A 14,549-nucleotide genomic window follows, 5' to 3' on the forward strand; every position below is an offset into this window, starting at 1 on the left:
TGTAGAGCTGTTTATGGCACAAAAAAGCAAAATGCTAGTCCTGGCATTCAGTTTTCATACAGACTGACCACTTACATTCCCATCAACTTTGCATTCAAGCTATTCTCATTGCCGCACATTTTTCAAATGGTTATTCAAACTCGTATCCCGCTCAAATCGCCATGTTTAGCATTCCCATCAGTTTCCGTTATGCAATGATTCATTGGGCAAGTACAAAATTACAATGACCATCCTTTAAATAATAAATGAAACAAATACTTGTTAGAAAGCTCACTGCAGAATGGGACCGTATAGAACATTATTTTTTTTAAAGTTTCAGATATGATATTAAAAAAGGGTCCATATTGAGGAAAATCAGATTCAGGTCAGGAGAAAAGCGAAATTCTGATTTAAAACAGAAAACATGAAAACTTGTTTGAGGGCAGTTGAATCCAGTTTAAGTTAAAAAAATACAACAACAACAATAACAAAATTTGATAAAGAAATATAATACAGAAAGATGTGGAAAGAAGTTATTGTTCCCAAAATAAACAATACCATTACAGCTATCAGAAACAGGGAATATAAATGCTGCTGAAATCATTCAAATTGTACAAGAAACAAAAAATACATTTTTTTACTAAAATGTCAGTGATATTACAATCACAAAATATCACTATATTTTTAGAATTTTTGACAAACTCTCAGTGAAATTTCAATCACAAATTCCCACTGATATTTTCAGAAATGTTGGCATAGTTAGTGAAATTTCAATCACAAAATTTCACTGATATTTTCAGAAATTTTGGTAAAATCTCCTAAAGTACCATAATTTTAGTGAAAAAGGACATTTGAGTGAATGTCAAGAAATGTTCATTGATTTTGCTGAAATTTAAGTCACGTTTTCACAAGGGTATGATTTTATTTTTGTACAGCATATTTTAATAGGAAGCCAACACTATCACTTTTCAGAATAAACATCAGATCATGCCCAAAATCCACCTTGCACAAAATTTTATCAGTCCAAAGATTCATCTATGCTTGTACTACCAGATATTAATTTTCTGATCATGTTTACATTTTCTCTACTTTTTTGGTCATGTCTTTGTTTTTAAACATCTGTGGAAATAAATTAAAGAAAACTGACATACATGTGTTTCTTCAAATTTATATGAGTCTATATTCATCCTTCCACATCAGCTACACTGACATATACATGTACTCTAACTCCCACCAATATTTCTAATTGAATCAGATAGTCTAAGTTATTAATTCTTCAGAGGGTATTTTCCATGATGCTATAATACATGAGCCTGCTTTCCATATGGAAAAAAGTGCTTATGGATTAAAGTTGCAACCTTATTCCATATGGAATTTTCACTTGTTGTGAAGTACTTATGGAATTGATATGAAATAAATTGTCTGATTCCATAAGTTTTTCAGTCCATATCTCTTCCATACAGATTCCATAAGTATTCCATATTGAATCCATGAGAAATTTCTGTACGGGACAGAAGCATTTATTAACTGAAACTCATAATGTTCCAAATTTGTCCAAAAGAGGCATTATTGCTTGACTCTGACCTAATAATAAATGCAAATATCATCAATAACTGGAATACAGTGAACAGTGCATAACACACTTCATTATACACCGCTCCCTTGATAATTCGCGCCCGGATAACTCGCGATCCCGCTTATAACGCAGTGTCCATCTTGGCTCCCGATTTTTTCCAGAGAAAATATATTTAAAATATCTTTAAAATATGCTGAACATGAAAAAATTACAATAAGAATTGATAAATTAAACCTTGATACATTGCTCGTTTTATCATCGAAAATGGTGATCAATGCCCGTAAAAATATAATCCATATTTTGAAATTTGCAAGTTCTAGAGAAGAATTAATTTCAGAGATCTCGAAAATGCTTAATTACGTGTATTTGGACGCCAATTTTTGATCTGGGATGCAGAAAATCACTGAGGCAGGAGTCTTCCGTACGCATGTAATAGGTGCGCGGGAAAATTCAAAGATTTGCCGGTCCTGTTTCAGCCACCTGCTTTGTGGGAAGATGTGTTGATCAGTTAACTGTGCTGATATTTACAATGACAGAATTCAGTGACTGAAAGACTCTTTGATGTACTGTTGCCATTTTATAAGAGTACATTAAAAAAAAAAAAGAACATGATGCAACAGCTAGGCGGCTAGTTCAAAGGCTTTGACTAACGGCCAAGTGAGAAAATGTACTGATATTTAGTGATTGAATTCAGAGGCAGAAAGACCCAGTTTTAAAAATCCTAGCGAGACCTCTGTTTAAAGATATCATATATTATGTAAGTTTTTATGATAAATAGTTGTCAGTATACTGTAAATAAACAGTCTGGTGAAATAGCGATCAATGAAAACTTCTGGTAAATGCTAACAGGTGGCAACAGAGAATGAAATAAACACCAATTAAACATCTTCCTGTGTGAAAGTCACATTCTAATCCTTTAATTCCGTTTCAGTGTAAACATTATAATCACAACATATTCTGTTCATTGAAAACATGAAAAGAGTCAATCGACCGTCACATTGAAACCCGTGAGTACTTCTGTGAGAACCTAATTACATGTACATGCTGGCTTTGTTTTGATCAACAACATGGGGAAGTGTTTGTTGCATTAAAAAAAAAATCGATTACAAGAGACCTCGGGTGCTGGATTAAGGGCCTTGGAGCTGCCTTTGACATAAAGCAAAACAGTAACAGAGACAATGACGATGATAGTGGCTTCGAATGTTTCAGTGAAACTGATGTCATTAATGCCGAGGCTGTTTGGGAGAAATTCGTACAGACTCATGGTCCTGAGATGGGTGTTTCTCTCGATATGGAGGAGTGGATTTGTGCTGACAATGATAGCCCCACAGCCGAATACATGTCACAAGAAACTATAATTATTTCTATAGCGAACAAATTTGCAGCAGAAGATGATTCTAACTGGAGTAACACAAGTGTTGAAAGTGATGAAGACGCAGATGCTGCACCCCCCCACCCCTCTGCACAGGAAGCAATCAAATATTTTGATATTGCCATAAGGTGGCTGGAGACCCAAAATGTTGACTATGTAAAGCTCATGCAGTTGAGAAATCTGAGGGATTTTGCTTGGCGGCAGAGAAACCAAGAGTAACACACACACACAAAAATAACTCATTTTTTTCAAAAAGTGAATTGATATTTGTCAAGCGTGGCACAAACGGCAAGTATTAACTTGTTCTAATTTACGTTGTTTTAAATTTGTAGACCAATTAAATAAGTTAGTACTGATTAACCCTTGTTTTTTTTTGTTTTCCATTTTATTTCTATCACATTCAAATCTATTTATCTATCTATCGTTCGATCGACACTGTTTCTCGAAAAGAGTCGATCTTTTGTATATAAAAAAACGTCTAATTTGGATCAAACATAAAACTAGAATGTATCCAATTCAGCATAAAAATTAGCGAAGTAGTACACAATGTGTGAAGTGGTACACATGTTAAGCGAACGGAAACCATGTGGAATAATGTTTTCGATGATCGCCTCAATATACTGTAATTTATCCTGAAATTAATGTTGTCCTATGAGGAAATAATAAAGTACACCGTTATGAAGAGATATTTATTAACAGTTAATCTCAGAACGATTATAAAGCGAGTATTCAACAGTATAATCTGCCTACCCTCCCCCTTATTTTTCCGTTATGTCATCAATCACTTTATTGGTTTTGGGCTTATTTTATAGGTCCCTCGATAACTCACGCCTCACTTATAGTGCGGTCGATGTTTCTGGACCCCGATGTGCACGAGTTATCGAGTGAGTAGTGTAATATGAATTGAGTCACAGCTGGGTCCCTGAAGTTTTACAGTAATTGCACCAACTGTCTGAGGTAATACAAAGCTTTAGTGTCAAAACAAAAAAGAGTTTAATTGATAATTTGGCCAGGTAAACCATATTCTTCAAGAAGAAAAAAATATAACATGTCTTCTTTCTTTTTCTTAAAAGCTAATAACTGTTAATCTAATTATTACTGAACCATCAGCAATAAAGCCAACAAATCTTCTTTGTATTTGTCTTCAATACATCCTTTGTACAATCATTGCCAAATCCATGGTAAAAACAATAGCAAGCATATGTTTGCTCAGTCATCTGGCATACACATTCAAGCACCAATGTCAAAGTCCAAAAAAAGCTTCCTACCTGAATTTATAAATCAATTAGCATACCTACCCATTTAAGGGAAAAACTAATAGACCACCAATGCCTACTCAATTAAACTTCATGCACACCTGTTGAAATAAGTATATTGCTGAAACATACCTACCGGAACATCCCTATACAGTAGAACCTGTCTTGAAAGACCACCCCTTCTGCCAACAAATACTGGTCTCTCAAGACAGGTGGTCTCTCATAACAGGTCATAACACTAAATGATCAATGAATCTGTGCATGGAAAATCTGGTCTCTCAAAACAGGTGGTCTCTCATAGCAGCGGTCTCTCAAGACAGGTTTCACTGTATAGGCATCAATGCAGACAGTAGTTCCAAATTAATCTCTCATACACAACAGTATTTCTTGATTAATATGCATCAAGTCAGTGACTATGTCACTGAATTCAGTAGTTTTGTGCACCTCCCTCCCCCTGTCTTGAATAGCTAAGAGAATACACTTACAATAGTTTCTTCAGTATACTGAGTTGGTTCGATATTGCATGATACAGCAAACAGCAATATGGAACTTTGTGTATTAGGATCATCGTGCTATAGTGAGGTTTCACTATACATTTACTAGTCAATGACTCATTCAGTCTCACTGTCAAACTATTAGACTCATACAACCAAACACCTGCGCCAAAACCTAGGATCTGCAGCACTTAAATTTTCAAGAATATAATCATTTATGTCAGTATATATTATGGCATTATTTTTTACCCTCTTTGGATCATAGTATCTCAGTGGTTTAACAGGATAATCTGTGAAAGCATCCCATGTACTTTGAAAGAGGTCTCTAAACATCAGAAGGCTCTGGAACGAAAGAATGGAGAATGTAGAAACAACAAAACTTTTTTTATTTATTCAGACACATTCTTTACTAATGCAACAAAAGCTGGCACTAATATCACATGTTTTGCAATAATCTAATGTAACAACATCCGACACTACTGTCATATATTTGACAATAATTATAATGTAACAACATAAGGCCGAACAAAGCCTTTGATTACCGTATTTACTTGCGTATAAGCCCATTCGCGTATAAGCCGATACTCCCCCAACTGAACAGGTATAAACACTGAAAGTGTATGACCTGCATTTAAGCCAACCCTCAACTCAGAGACATCACATGATGCACAAGGTTAAGTTCTAAATGCATTTATTTAGACAAACTTATATTAACAAAAATTACACGTATACTTATCTCAAGGTTGGTGTGCATGATTATTAAAAATAAGTGGTATAAACTTGTTTGAAAAGTAATTTATTTAATTTTCTGTTTTCTGATTGTTATTACCTAATTTAGATTTGTGTATAATTTGATTGAATGAGGAAAAAAATTAGCAATCACAGATTGCTGTAACAAAACCTCTCCCTTCTGACTCCATTATTGCTTGTTTATGCATTATTGCATTGGACTTTTTATATCAGTGCACCAGTAATTATGATTTAACTTTGCTTTGAAATTGTAAATACCTAACTCATTAAAATGTAATCCCAGCATGACAACACAATGTACAACAATACAGTTTGACTCAATGCTTGCAATTAGGGTACTGAACATATTTACATAACGGCACCACCACACATACAACTTAGGTTTGAACAGGTGCTGACTGAAGTACATTCCACTGAATGAAATACATCCCTAGGAGTCAAATCATGGGTACCACTGTGCTAAACTTTAATGATATCTCCAAAATACAATAATGAAGTTTCAGAAATAATGCTTCGAAAATTATGGTAATACCATTAAAGCTGAGTTGTAGTATGCTTTGATGTAAGCGACCTTACACCATACTGTCAACTTTCATGCTGGAAGGGAAAAATACCTCCCAATTTTTGGGGTCACTCAATGCCTACCTCCCAATTTCATAATATCTTCCAATTTTTGAAGAGAACCCCTGATTATTACATTACATGTATGTATTCGATTTTCATTTCTCCTAAATAAGAAAGTCCTACATGTTATGTTGTATCACCTGTGAATTATTATTGTGACAAAAAAATTACTTTACTAGAAAGAGTTCACTTCTTCAGTAAATAGAATGTTAAGTTTAAACATTATTCACATCTATTAATGATTTTTGTACCTCTAGAACAATAAAAAAATAAAATAAAATAAACCAGAACAAAACATAAACCACAACAATAAAACTGTCAACAATGAATTTCAATCCCAAGAATGATCACTACAAATGCTGTAACTCCATAAGCTCTAGCACCATTCCCACCAAAGAAACTTACACTAGTGAACACCTGGCATTTTTATACTGTATATAACGTTGATTATCATCGTTAAATTAAAAGAAGGAATGAAAATACATTCCATGCAGCAAATGTGTCCTCAAAAAACTAATTCAAAATACATAACTGTTTCATAGTAAACAATACTAAATGCTTTATGAGTTGACAATAAGGGAATAAGGTCAGATAAACAACAAGGGGAAAACAGTTGCCACATGTACAGTACCGTGAGGCTGCCTATTAAGGTACCTTTCGTTTAGCAAAACTGGGAATAGTTTATTTGCCAATCAATTGTTGGTGCTTGCATAACGCACAGTATTCACTACAATCTAAAAACTTCTACACGAACTATTTTGTGGAAATGACTGGCCCTCCATCATAATTCAGGGAAACAATGTTCGTGTAGAAGTTAAGGATTTATGAGGTGCCATAGCAGACAAAAGCTGGTCCAACGAGAACGCTGCCATTGAAATTTTACTGTCATATATTCAGAATTCCAGTTTCACTTGTTGTATCAGAAATGTATGTCTTTATAGTTCCATTTTCTGGGTTGAGATGTTCGAATGTATTTGTTCAATTAAACAGTAGTGGTTGAAAGTTATATTTTCTATGTCAAGGTTTTAGATTGTGTCGTTTGAATCACACGGCAGTGGTTGAAATTTTAATGTCATAGGTTGAGAATTCCTTATTTACGTATTGGTTCACCGAGATTATGTTGAAAGTTCTATTTCATATGTTGAGTATTTAGATTTCATCTGTCGAATTACACAGCGCTGGTTTAAAATGTGATGTCAAATGTCGAGTTTTTAGATTGTATCTTCTGAATTACACAGCGGTTGTTGAAATTTTAATGTTATAAGTCAAGATTTTCAATTTAACATGTTGAATCATATTGATTGTGCTGAAAGTTCCATTTCATATCTTGAGTTTTCATATTGTATCTGTTGAATTACACAGCAGTGATTGGACATTTTGTTGTGCTTGTCAGAATTGTTATTTTTATATGGTGAAATGATGTGTTAGTGTTAAAAGTAACATTACAAAATGTCCACTTAGCAATTCAATTAAGATACATCATTCATGTATTCAATTATGAGGTGCCATTACATTTCATGCATTTAAAGTTAAAAGTTACCATTTACATGTTGAGAATTACTATGAACTTATTCGCTAGATGTCGCTCTCATGAACGGACCGAACTATTTTCAAACAAGGAGGCTGCTTATCGTTGTTGTGAAATTCAACAGATGAAATCTAAATACTCGTCATATGAAATGTAACTTTCATCACAAACAGTTATATACAACGTGTGAAATAGGGATTCTTGACATATGATACTGAAATTTCAACCACTACTATGTAATTCAAAATATACACTGTAAAACATTGACATAGGAAATAGAACTTTAAACCACCACTGTATAATTCAACATCTAAAATCTTGATCTTGAAAATGGAACTTTAAGGACATGCAATTTGATCCCACACATGATATTTGATTTCTCGACATAAGATATTGAAATTTCAACTGCAACTTTCTCATTGGACCAGCTTTTTTCTGCTATGGGGCCTCATAAGGATTAACTTTTAATTAGTCACGCTAGCTTTCTTGCTTGTTTATTTAAGACTAACCTTTAGCTATTGTGCAGTTTGGCCACAGCTAACCGGAATATGAAAATAGGGCACATCCTGGGGAAAAATAGGGCACATCACAAGGTGAAACGGGGAGCCTTTTTGCAAATTTCATGCATATTGGACCAGGAAGATCGATCAATATTTAGTGAAAACAAGACTTTAAAAATGCCACGAGAAACCTCCCAATTTTTGGTCCCAATCTCTCTATTTTTTTATTCAATCTCCCTACTTGGCTTTTGACAAGTTGACAGGTATGCCTTACACCCCATTTTACAAAACTATGGTAATCGTGCTAATAGTATGGAATAGTAGGCAATTACACATCAATGTACTGGTGTAGTTGATGGTCAAAATTCCCTCTTAACACAAGCCAGTTTCAGGGTTTTAAAAATTAACTGGCCTGTATTGCTGTTGGAAAAAGAAAGATAAAATCGCTATCAACCAAGGAGATGCCGAAACATCAAGCTTTCCACTGTGTGGAAAGTTATGATATTGTTCAGCCAAAACACAAAACAAAAATTGACTGATGTTATTCTTAGTTGATCTATAATGAGAATTTTAGCCTTTATTATTACCATTCTTCGTGAACGTGTAAGTTATGCTGGTTATGTGCCTTGTACAATTAAACATGTGTACCTTTTTATAAATATTACCTCAAGTTGTAGGACTGCTTATATCATTGAAAATGAATAACTCGTGAGTGCATGATGCAACATAGAAGGTACACATCCCTCTGACACATGCTGATAATCATGCAGGAGCCAAGAAATCTGGACCAGTAGGAGGCTTTCTACAGAAATTTCTGTCAATGCTGCACATAACAAGTGTTATAATATTGACTGTTTCAAGCCTTTACCGAAAAAAATTCTTCATCCATATCTGATGGCACATCAATATCATTTGTTCAATATTTAAATGCCTTTTATACAGGACTAATTTGCTGAAGTTGGTCAAATTTTGTTGACCAATATTTGCAATGAATTTGCTAAATGTTTTTGTTTCTTTACAACATTACCGGTATCAGTAGATCAGCAGCATCCATAAAATTGTATTGCCCTTTATGTAAATATGCTTTTTGTCTAAGGTGGTTCCAATTGTGTTGAGTGGTTTTTGAGAAAAAAAGTAATTTGAATGTTTTTCTTTATTTAGTAATGGCCATATATGTATCTGATTTGGAATCCTCATAATGTATACGAAAACTGAAACACCTTCATGCAAGGATGTTTTCTTTTAAATTTAGTCAAATTCTGTGCAGTGGATGTGCCATGATGTTATCTTGAATAAATTTTGGAAAACTCTATTAAGAATTTTTCTTAATAGAAAAAGTTATCAAAAACATTTACATTGTTAGCAACAGTTGCAATATTTAATGATTACTCAGCAATATCTGTTTAAAAGTGCTTTATGTCAGGATGCTTAATGACCATTTAAGTCATATTCTGTTGAGCAGGTGCTGAGAAAGTCATTAATTATTTTGCCATTTTAGTAACTGTAGTTCTATTTTATAGGAAATCAGCATCATTAGTATAAAAAAAGGCCATTAAAGCCTGGACACTTTCTATAAAGATTTATTAAATTATGTTCAACAGCGTTTGAGAAGAAGTCATTTAAAAGCATTTATATCTTTAATAATGATGTCATATGTGATGGCAGATTGGCATAATTTATAAAAACTTGAAAGCCCTTTTATTGCAAGATACTGTGTATCAAATTTACTAAAAGTTTTGGTTAGCAGTTCTGATAAGAATTTTTTATATTTTTTTGTTATTAGTATTGATGTCTATATTTTATGGTGGATTGATAATATCAGATCAAAACTGAATCTTTTGCTATTTTAGAATATAGTGCATTCTGTCAAATTTGGTCAAAATCTGTTGAGCAGTTGTTAAAAAAAATAATTTTATAATGAAAGTGGCCATACTTGATGGCAGATATGCTTCTTTTGTGCAACTTAAAGGCCTTGATGCATGAATTTTTCCTGGCAAGTTTGGTTTAGATTGCTCCAGTGGTTTATATGAAACTGAAACTAGCATTTGTCACTCATAGGTTCAAGTTTATTTAGTTATTTACATGTTAGTCTTTTTCTAACAATGCTGGTGTACAGTCCAGCTAAATGTGATAGTATGAATGGGGCAGACTGGTGATTATACAACTATCTGCTAAATGTAGTATACTGGTGGAGGACTAACCCACATGAAACTACTATAACCAATGGGAATATAGGGAGATGAATAATTTGTGCCACTTAAATTGTAAAACTGGAAAATTCATACATAGAAATCTAAAAAATAGTAAATGCTGAAAAATGCAACATTCCGCTATAAACAATATTTAAGGTCAAATATTGTCTTACTGTATCCCACATGATAATATTGACATCTTTCGAAAATGAGTTATTCAGGTGCTGTGTTATATACAGGTTGATAAGATCACAGAAACGGCTATACACACTGATACCTGAAAAATAAGAACATTATGTTTTTTTTACAAATTCTTTTTGTTGCTTACTTTATACACATAATCAATGTTGTGTTAAATGTGAAAACCTTCTTGGTATGTACCTCTGGCAACTGGAAAGAAAATAAATGATGGGATTATCAGGAATACATTATTAATCAACATGGACAAAAAGTATTATTTAATCAGCTGGTTTTAAATTTTTTGAAATTTAGCAATAATTATCGATATGAAAAGGATGTAAAGAACATCCATGACTAATGAGGTGTGCAGAAAACACATGATCACATACTGTATCCACTTTATGGGTATAAGAGGTCTCCAACAAAGAATGAATAATAGAGGTGTATGCAAGCTTCGCTTGTAATAGAGGATTCTTTTTCAAATGCAAAATCCCATCCAGTTATCTCATGGAAACCTTTGTCTCTTCCACATTTTAGTGTTACAGATTATCTGAATGTTAGGAGAGACAAATGCTAAGATGTGAACTTAAAAAGTGACGAGGGTAAAGAAACCAAAAAAAAGGTGCAATAAAAAGGAAATAAAACTTCTGACAATGTTGCTGTGATACAGTAAGGATTTCAGCTTACTGAAATCTGAATAATGTGAAAGCCATAGTATGCACAAAATTATATAATTTAGCAATGCCTATCCTAAAACAATCAAGAGACTCAAGGGACATAACTGCAAAGAAATATGCAATGAATGTGCTCATCCTCAAGTTCATTCAATTTGTTGTTGAAATTAAAGTTTCACAACATATTTTCTTGAATTCTTATAATGAATGTGGTTGCTATAGTGTTGATAACATAGATACACCAAAGAATAAGTGGAAAGACAGAGGGATGAAAGGAGGAATGAAGACTATCCACTTGCATTTGTGGGTACAACTATGGAGGAAGAAGCATAATAAAGACACAGAGAAGAGACGATGGAGTAATCTCAAAAGAACAGATGCTCTACTGGCCAAAGAGGATTTCCAGGAATTGAATTCCAATGAGTCTGTCTTAAAAATACAAAGATTATCATGTTTGTCTTATTCAACTATATTTACCAGTATATACAACTTATATGAGATAAATTAAGTGCATGAAAGCATCCAACTCAAACTTCATCACTCATGATATAAATGAACATGTTCAATGTCACAATAGATTTATAGAATAGGAAAAGGGCAATGAGGCCATCTCAACTCCACAGGAAGACTCTATTCAGCGGGAGGACCAATCTATCTTTCAAGGACTGTCATATACACCAGGCATCCCTTGTCAAAACAGATTTCATCCCCTTGCTGATGCATGTTCTGAATGTGGAAACTTACCAGCTAATTGTACAGATTCAAATATGACTGATAGTTCAGATTTATACTATGATTATAAAAGTAGAAAATGCAGTTGTAGAAAAACTAATTTGTTATACAGTAATGATAGTTGTAATGATGATCACTGTGAACATAGTTTTAATACTTTTAATGTCTCCTTGAGTGCCTCTAATAGCATTAATATTAATCTCATGAATTTAGGAGTTTCTAGCAAAGGTTTACACATAGGTCATTTAAATATTCAGGGTTTTCGTGGAAAGATTGATCAAGTGAAGTTACTGCTAACCTCTCCAAATAATAATATCCATTTATTTGGGCTCTTGGAAACAATGTTAACAGAAAATCAGGGTGAAAATTTTTTGTATGTCAATGGCTATGACAAACCTTATCGAAAGGATAGGAAAACAGGTGGTGGTGGGCTCCTTGTGTATGTTAGAACCAATACTATTTGTAAAAGATGGGAAGACCTAGAAATACAGGAAATAGAATCCATTTGGCTGCAGATCACTTCAGAAAAAGCTAAGCCCTATTTAGTAGGTTTTGTGTACAGACCCCCATCATCACATACTGATTAGTGCGAATATTTTGAACTTCAAGGAGATAAAATTTCAAAAGAAGATAAAGAATTTTACATTCTAGGTGATATAAATAGAGACCTTCTCAATGATCAAATAAAAGTGAATTGGATGGATTTTACTGCTTCATTAGGTATGGAGCAACTAGTAAATGAACCCACCAGAGTAACATCTACCTCTAAAACACTTATAGATCATATTTATACCAATACAAAAGAAAATGTTTTGGAAGTAATGGTTCCAAAGATTGGTATAAGTGACCACTTTGCAATTTTTCTAACACGTAAAGTCAATGGCAAATAAACAAAAAATAATATCCATAAATCCATTACTTATAGATCCTTTCAAAACTTTGATACTGTTAAATTCCTAGAAGATCTGAAACAGATTCCATGGAATACAGTCCAAATCTTTGAAGATATTGATGATGTTTTAGATACTTGGACAGATCTGTTCATCGGTATAGTGAAGAAGCATGCCCCTTTAAAAACACACAGGATAAAGAAAGACCACCAGCCAGGCTGGATCTCCCCAGAAATTTTAGAAGCAATAAAGCAAAGAGACCAACTAAAATCAGTAGGAAATCAAACTGAATATAGAGTTTGGAGGAATAAAGTTAATAAAATGATACATCAAGCCAAACAAGCGCACTATAAAAAAGTGCTTGATGAAAACCAAAATAATCCCAAAGCTATCTAGAAAGTGTCTACAGGGTTTGGTGCAGGCAAATGTAAAGAGTAAAGCTGAAATTTTATCCCTCAATCATGAGGGCATTTACACTGATAATCCAGCTGACATCTCAAATATTTTTAACAACTTTTTTGTTCAAATTGCTGAAAAACTTAAAGACCCCAGAATTTCATCTGATCATCTGGAACTCAAAAATTTTTGTGCTAAAAAACTACCAAACAATATAAAGTTTGAAATTCCTGAAATGAGTCCCGAATTTGTGTTGAAATATATTTAAAAAAATGGATGATTGTAAAGCTACAGGACTTGATATGATTGGACCAAGGCCACTAAAGGTAGCTGCACCTGCAATTGTAGAGAGTATAGCTTTCATTTGCAATGAAAGTATTAGGTCTAATAAACTTCCATAAACATGGAAAACTGCCAAGGTTATACCATTGCATAAAGCAGGAACAAAAGATGATGTAAATAACTACAGTCCCATCTCTATTCTTCCTTGTCCCTCCAAATTACTAGAAAAACATGTACATGATTCTTTTCTCAACTATTTAAACACTTATGATCTTATTCATGATAATCAGTCTGGCTTTCGCCAGAATCACTCCTGTGAAACTGCACTTGTATCTTTGATTGATAAATGGCTGAAAGCATTAGATCAAGGAGAAATGGTAGGCACTATTATGGCTGATTTTCATAAAGTTTTTGATCTTGTAGACCATGAAATTTTGCTTGAAAAACTAAAAATCTATCAATGCAGTGAAAACTCCCTAAACTGGTTTACTTCTTACTTAACCGATAGAGTGCAAAAAGTATCTTTAAATGGTCAACATTCTGAAAGTAAAAATATTAATTGTGGAGTACCACAAGGCTCTATCCTTGGGCCTCTGTTATTCATATTATTTATCAATGATTTACCTCTTAAGATTGGAACTTCAATTTCTTCCACTGATCTTTATGTAGCTGATACTACACTGTCTGAGACTGGTAAAACCAAAACAGTACTTGAAAATAACTTACAAGATGCTCTCAACAGACTTCAAGTATGGTGCAAGGAAAACAGTATGATCATAAATACAGAAAAAAACGAAAGCCCTACTAGTTACAACACAACAAAAACGAGCAAGGCTAGACAGCGACAAACTCCAGGTTCTATTTGATAATGTGAGCCTCAATATGACCTCTCAAGATAGAATTCTTGGTGTATTCGTGGATAACAATCTTACTTGGTCTATTCACATTAAACATATTTCAAAAAAGGTTAACTCTTATCTTTGGCTACTGAGGAAAATCAAAACATATATTCCTCTTCAGTATAGGGTCATCTTTTATAAAAGTTATATTCAGCCATATCTGGACTACTGTAATGTAATTTGGGGTAATACCTCTAATTCAAACATGACAACACTTTTAAGACT

The 14,549-nt window shown here is 33.5% G+C and overlaps 1 protein-coding gene across 1 annotated transcript in view; it reads right to left on the minus strand.

Annotated features, from left to right (window-relative positions):
* LOC149788512 (EGF domain-specific O-linked N-acetylglucosamine transferase-like) overlaps positions 1–14,549 on the minus strand; it is a 160,320-nt gene that overhangs the window by 51,059 nt on the left and 94,712 nt on the right. Inside the window, exons 8-9 of the mRNA XM_089973524.1 lie at positions 10,445–10,548; positions 4,927–5,019 (exon numbers count right to left, since the gene is read on the minus strand). Of these exons, the coding sequence (XP_089829650.1) occupies positions 4,927–5,019; positions 10,445–10,548 (197 nt within the window). The remainder of the gene's footprint in view (positions 1–4,926; positions 5,020–10,444; positions 10,549–14,549) is intronic.

The sequence above is a fragment of the Sinohyriopsis cumingii genome, chromosome 11 (assembly GCF_028554795.1).
Source record: "Sinohyriopsis cumingii isolate HCF-2022 chromosome 11, ASM2855479v2, whole genome shotgun sequence".
NCBI classification, from domain to species: Eukaryota; Metazoa; Mollusca; class Bivalvia; order Unionida; family Unionidae; genus Sinohyriopsis; species Sinohyriopsis cumingii.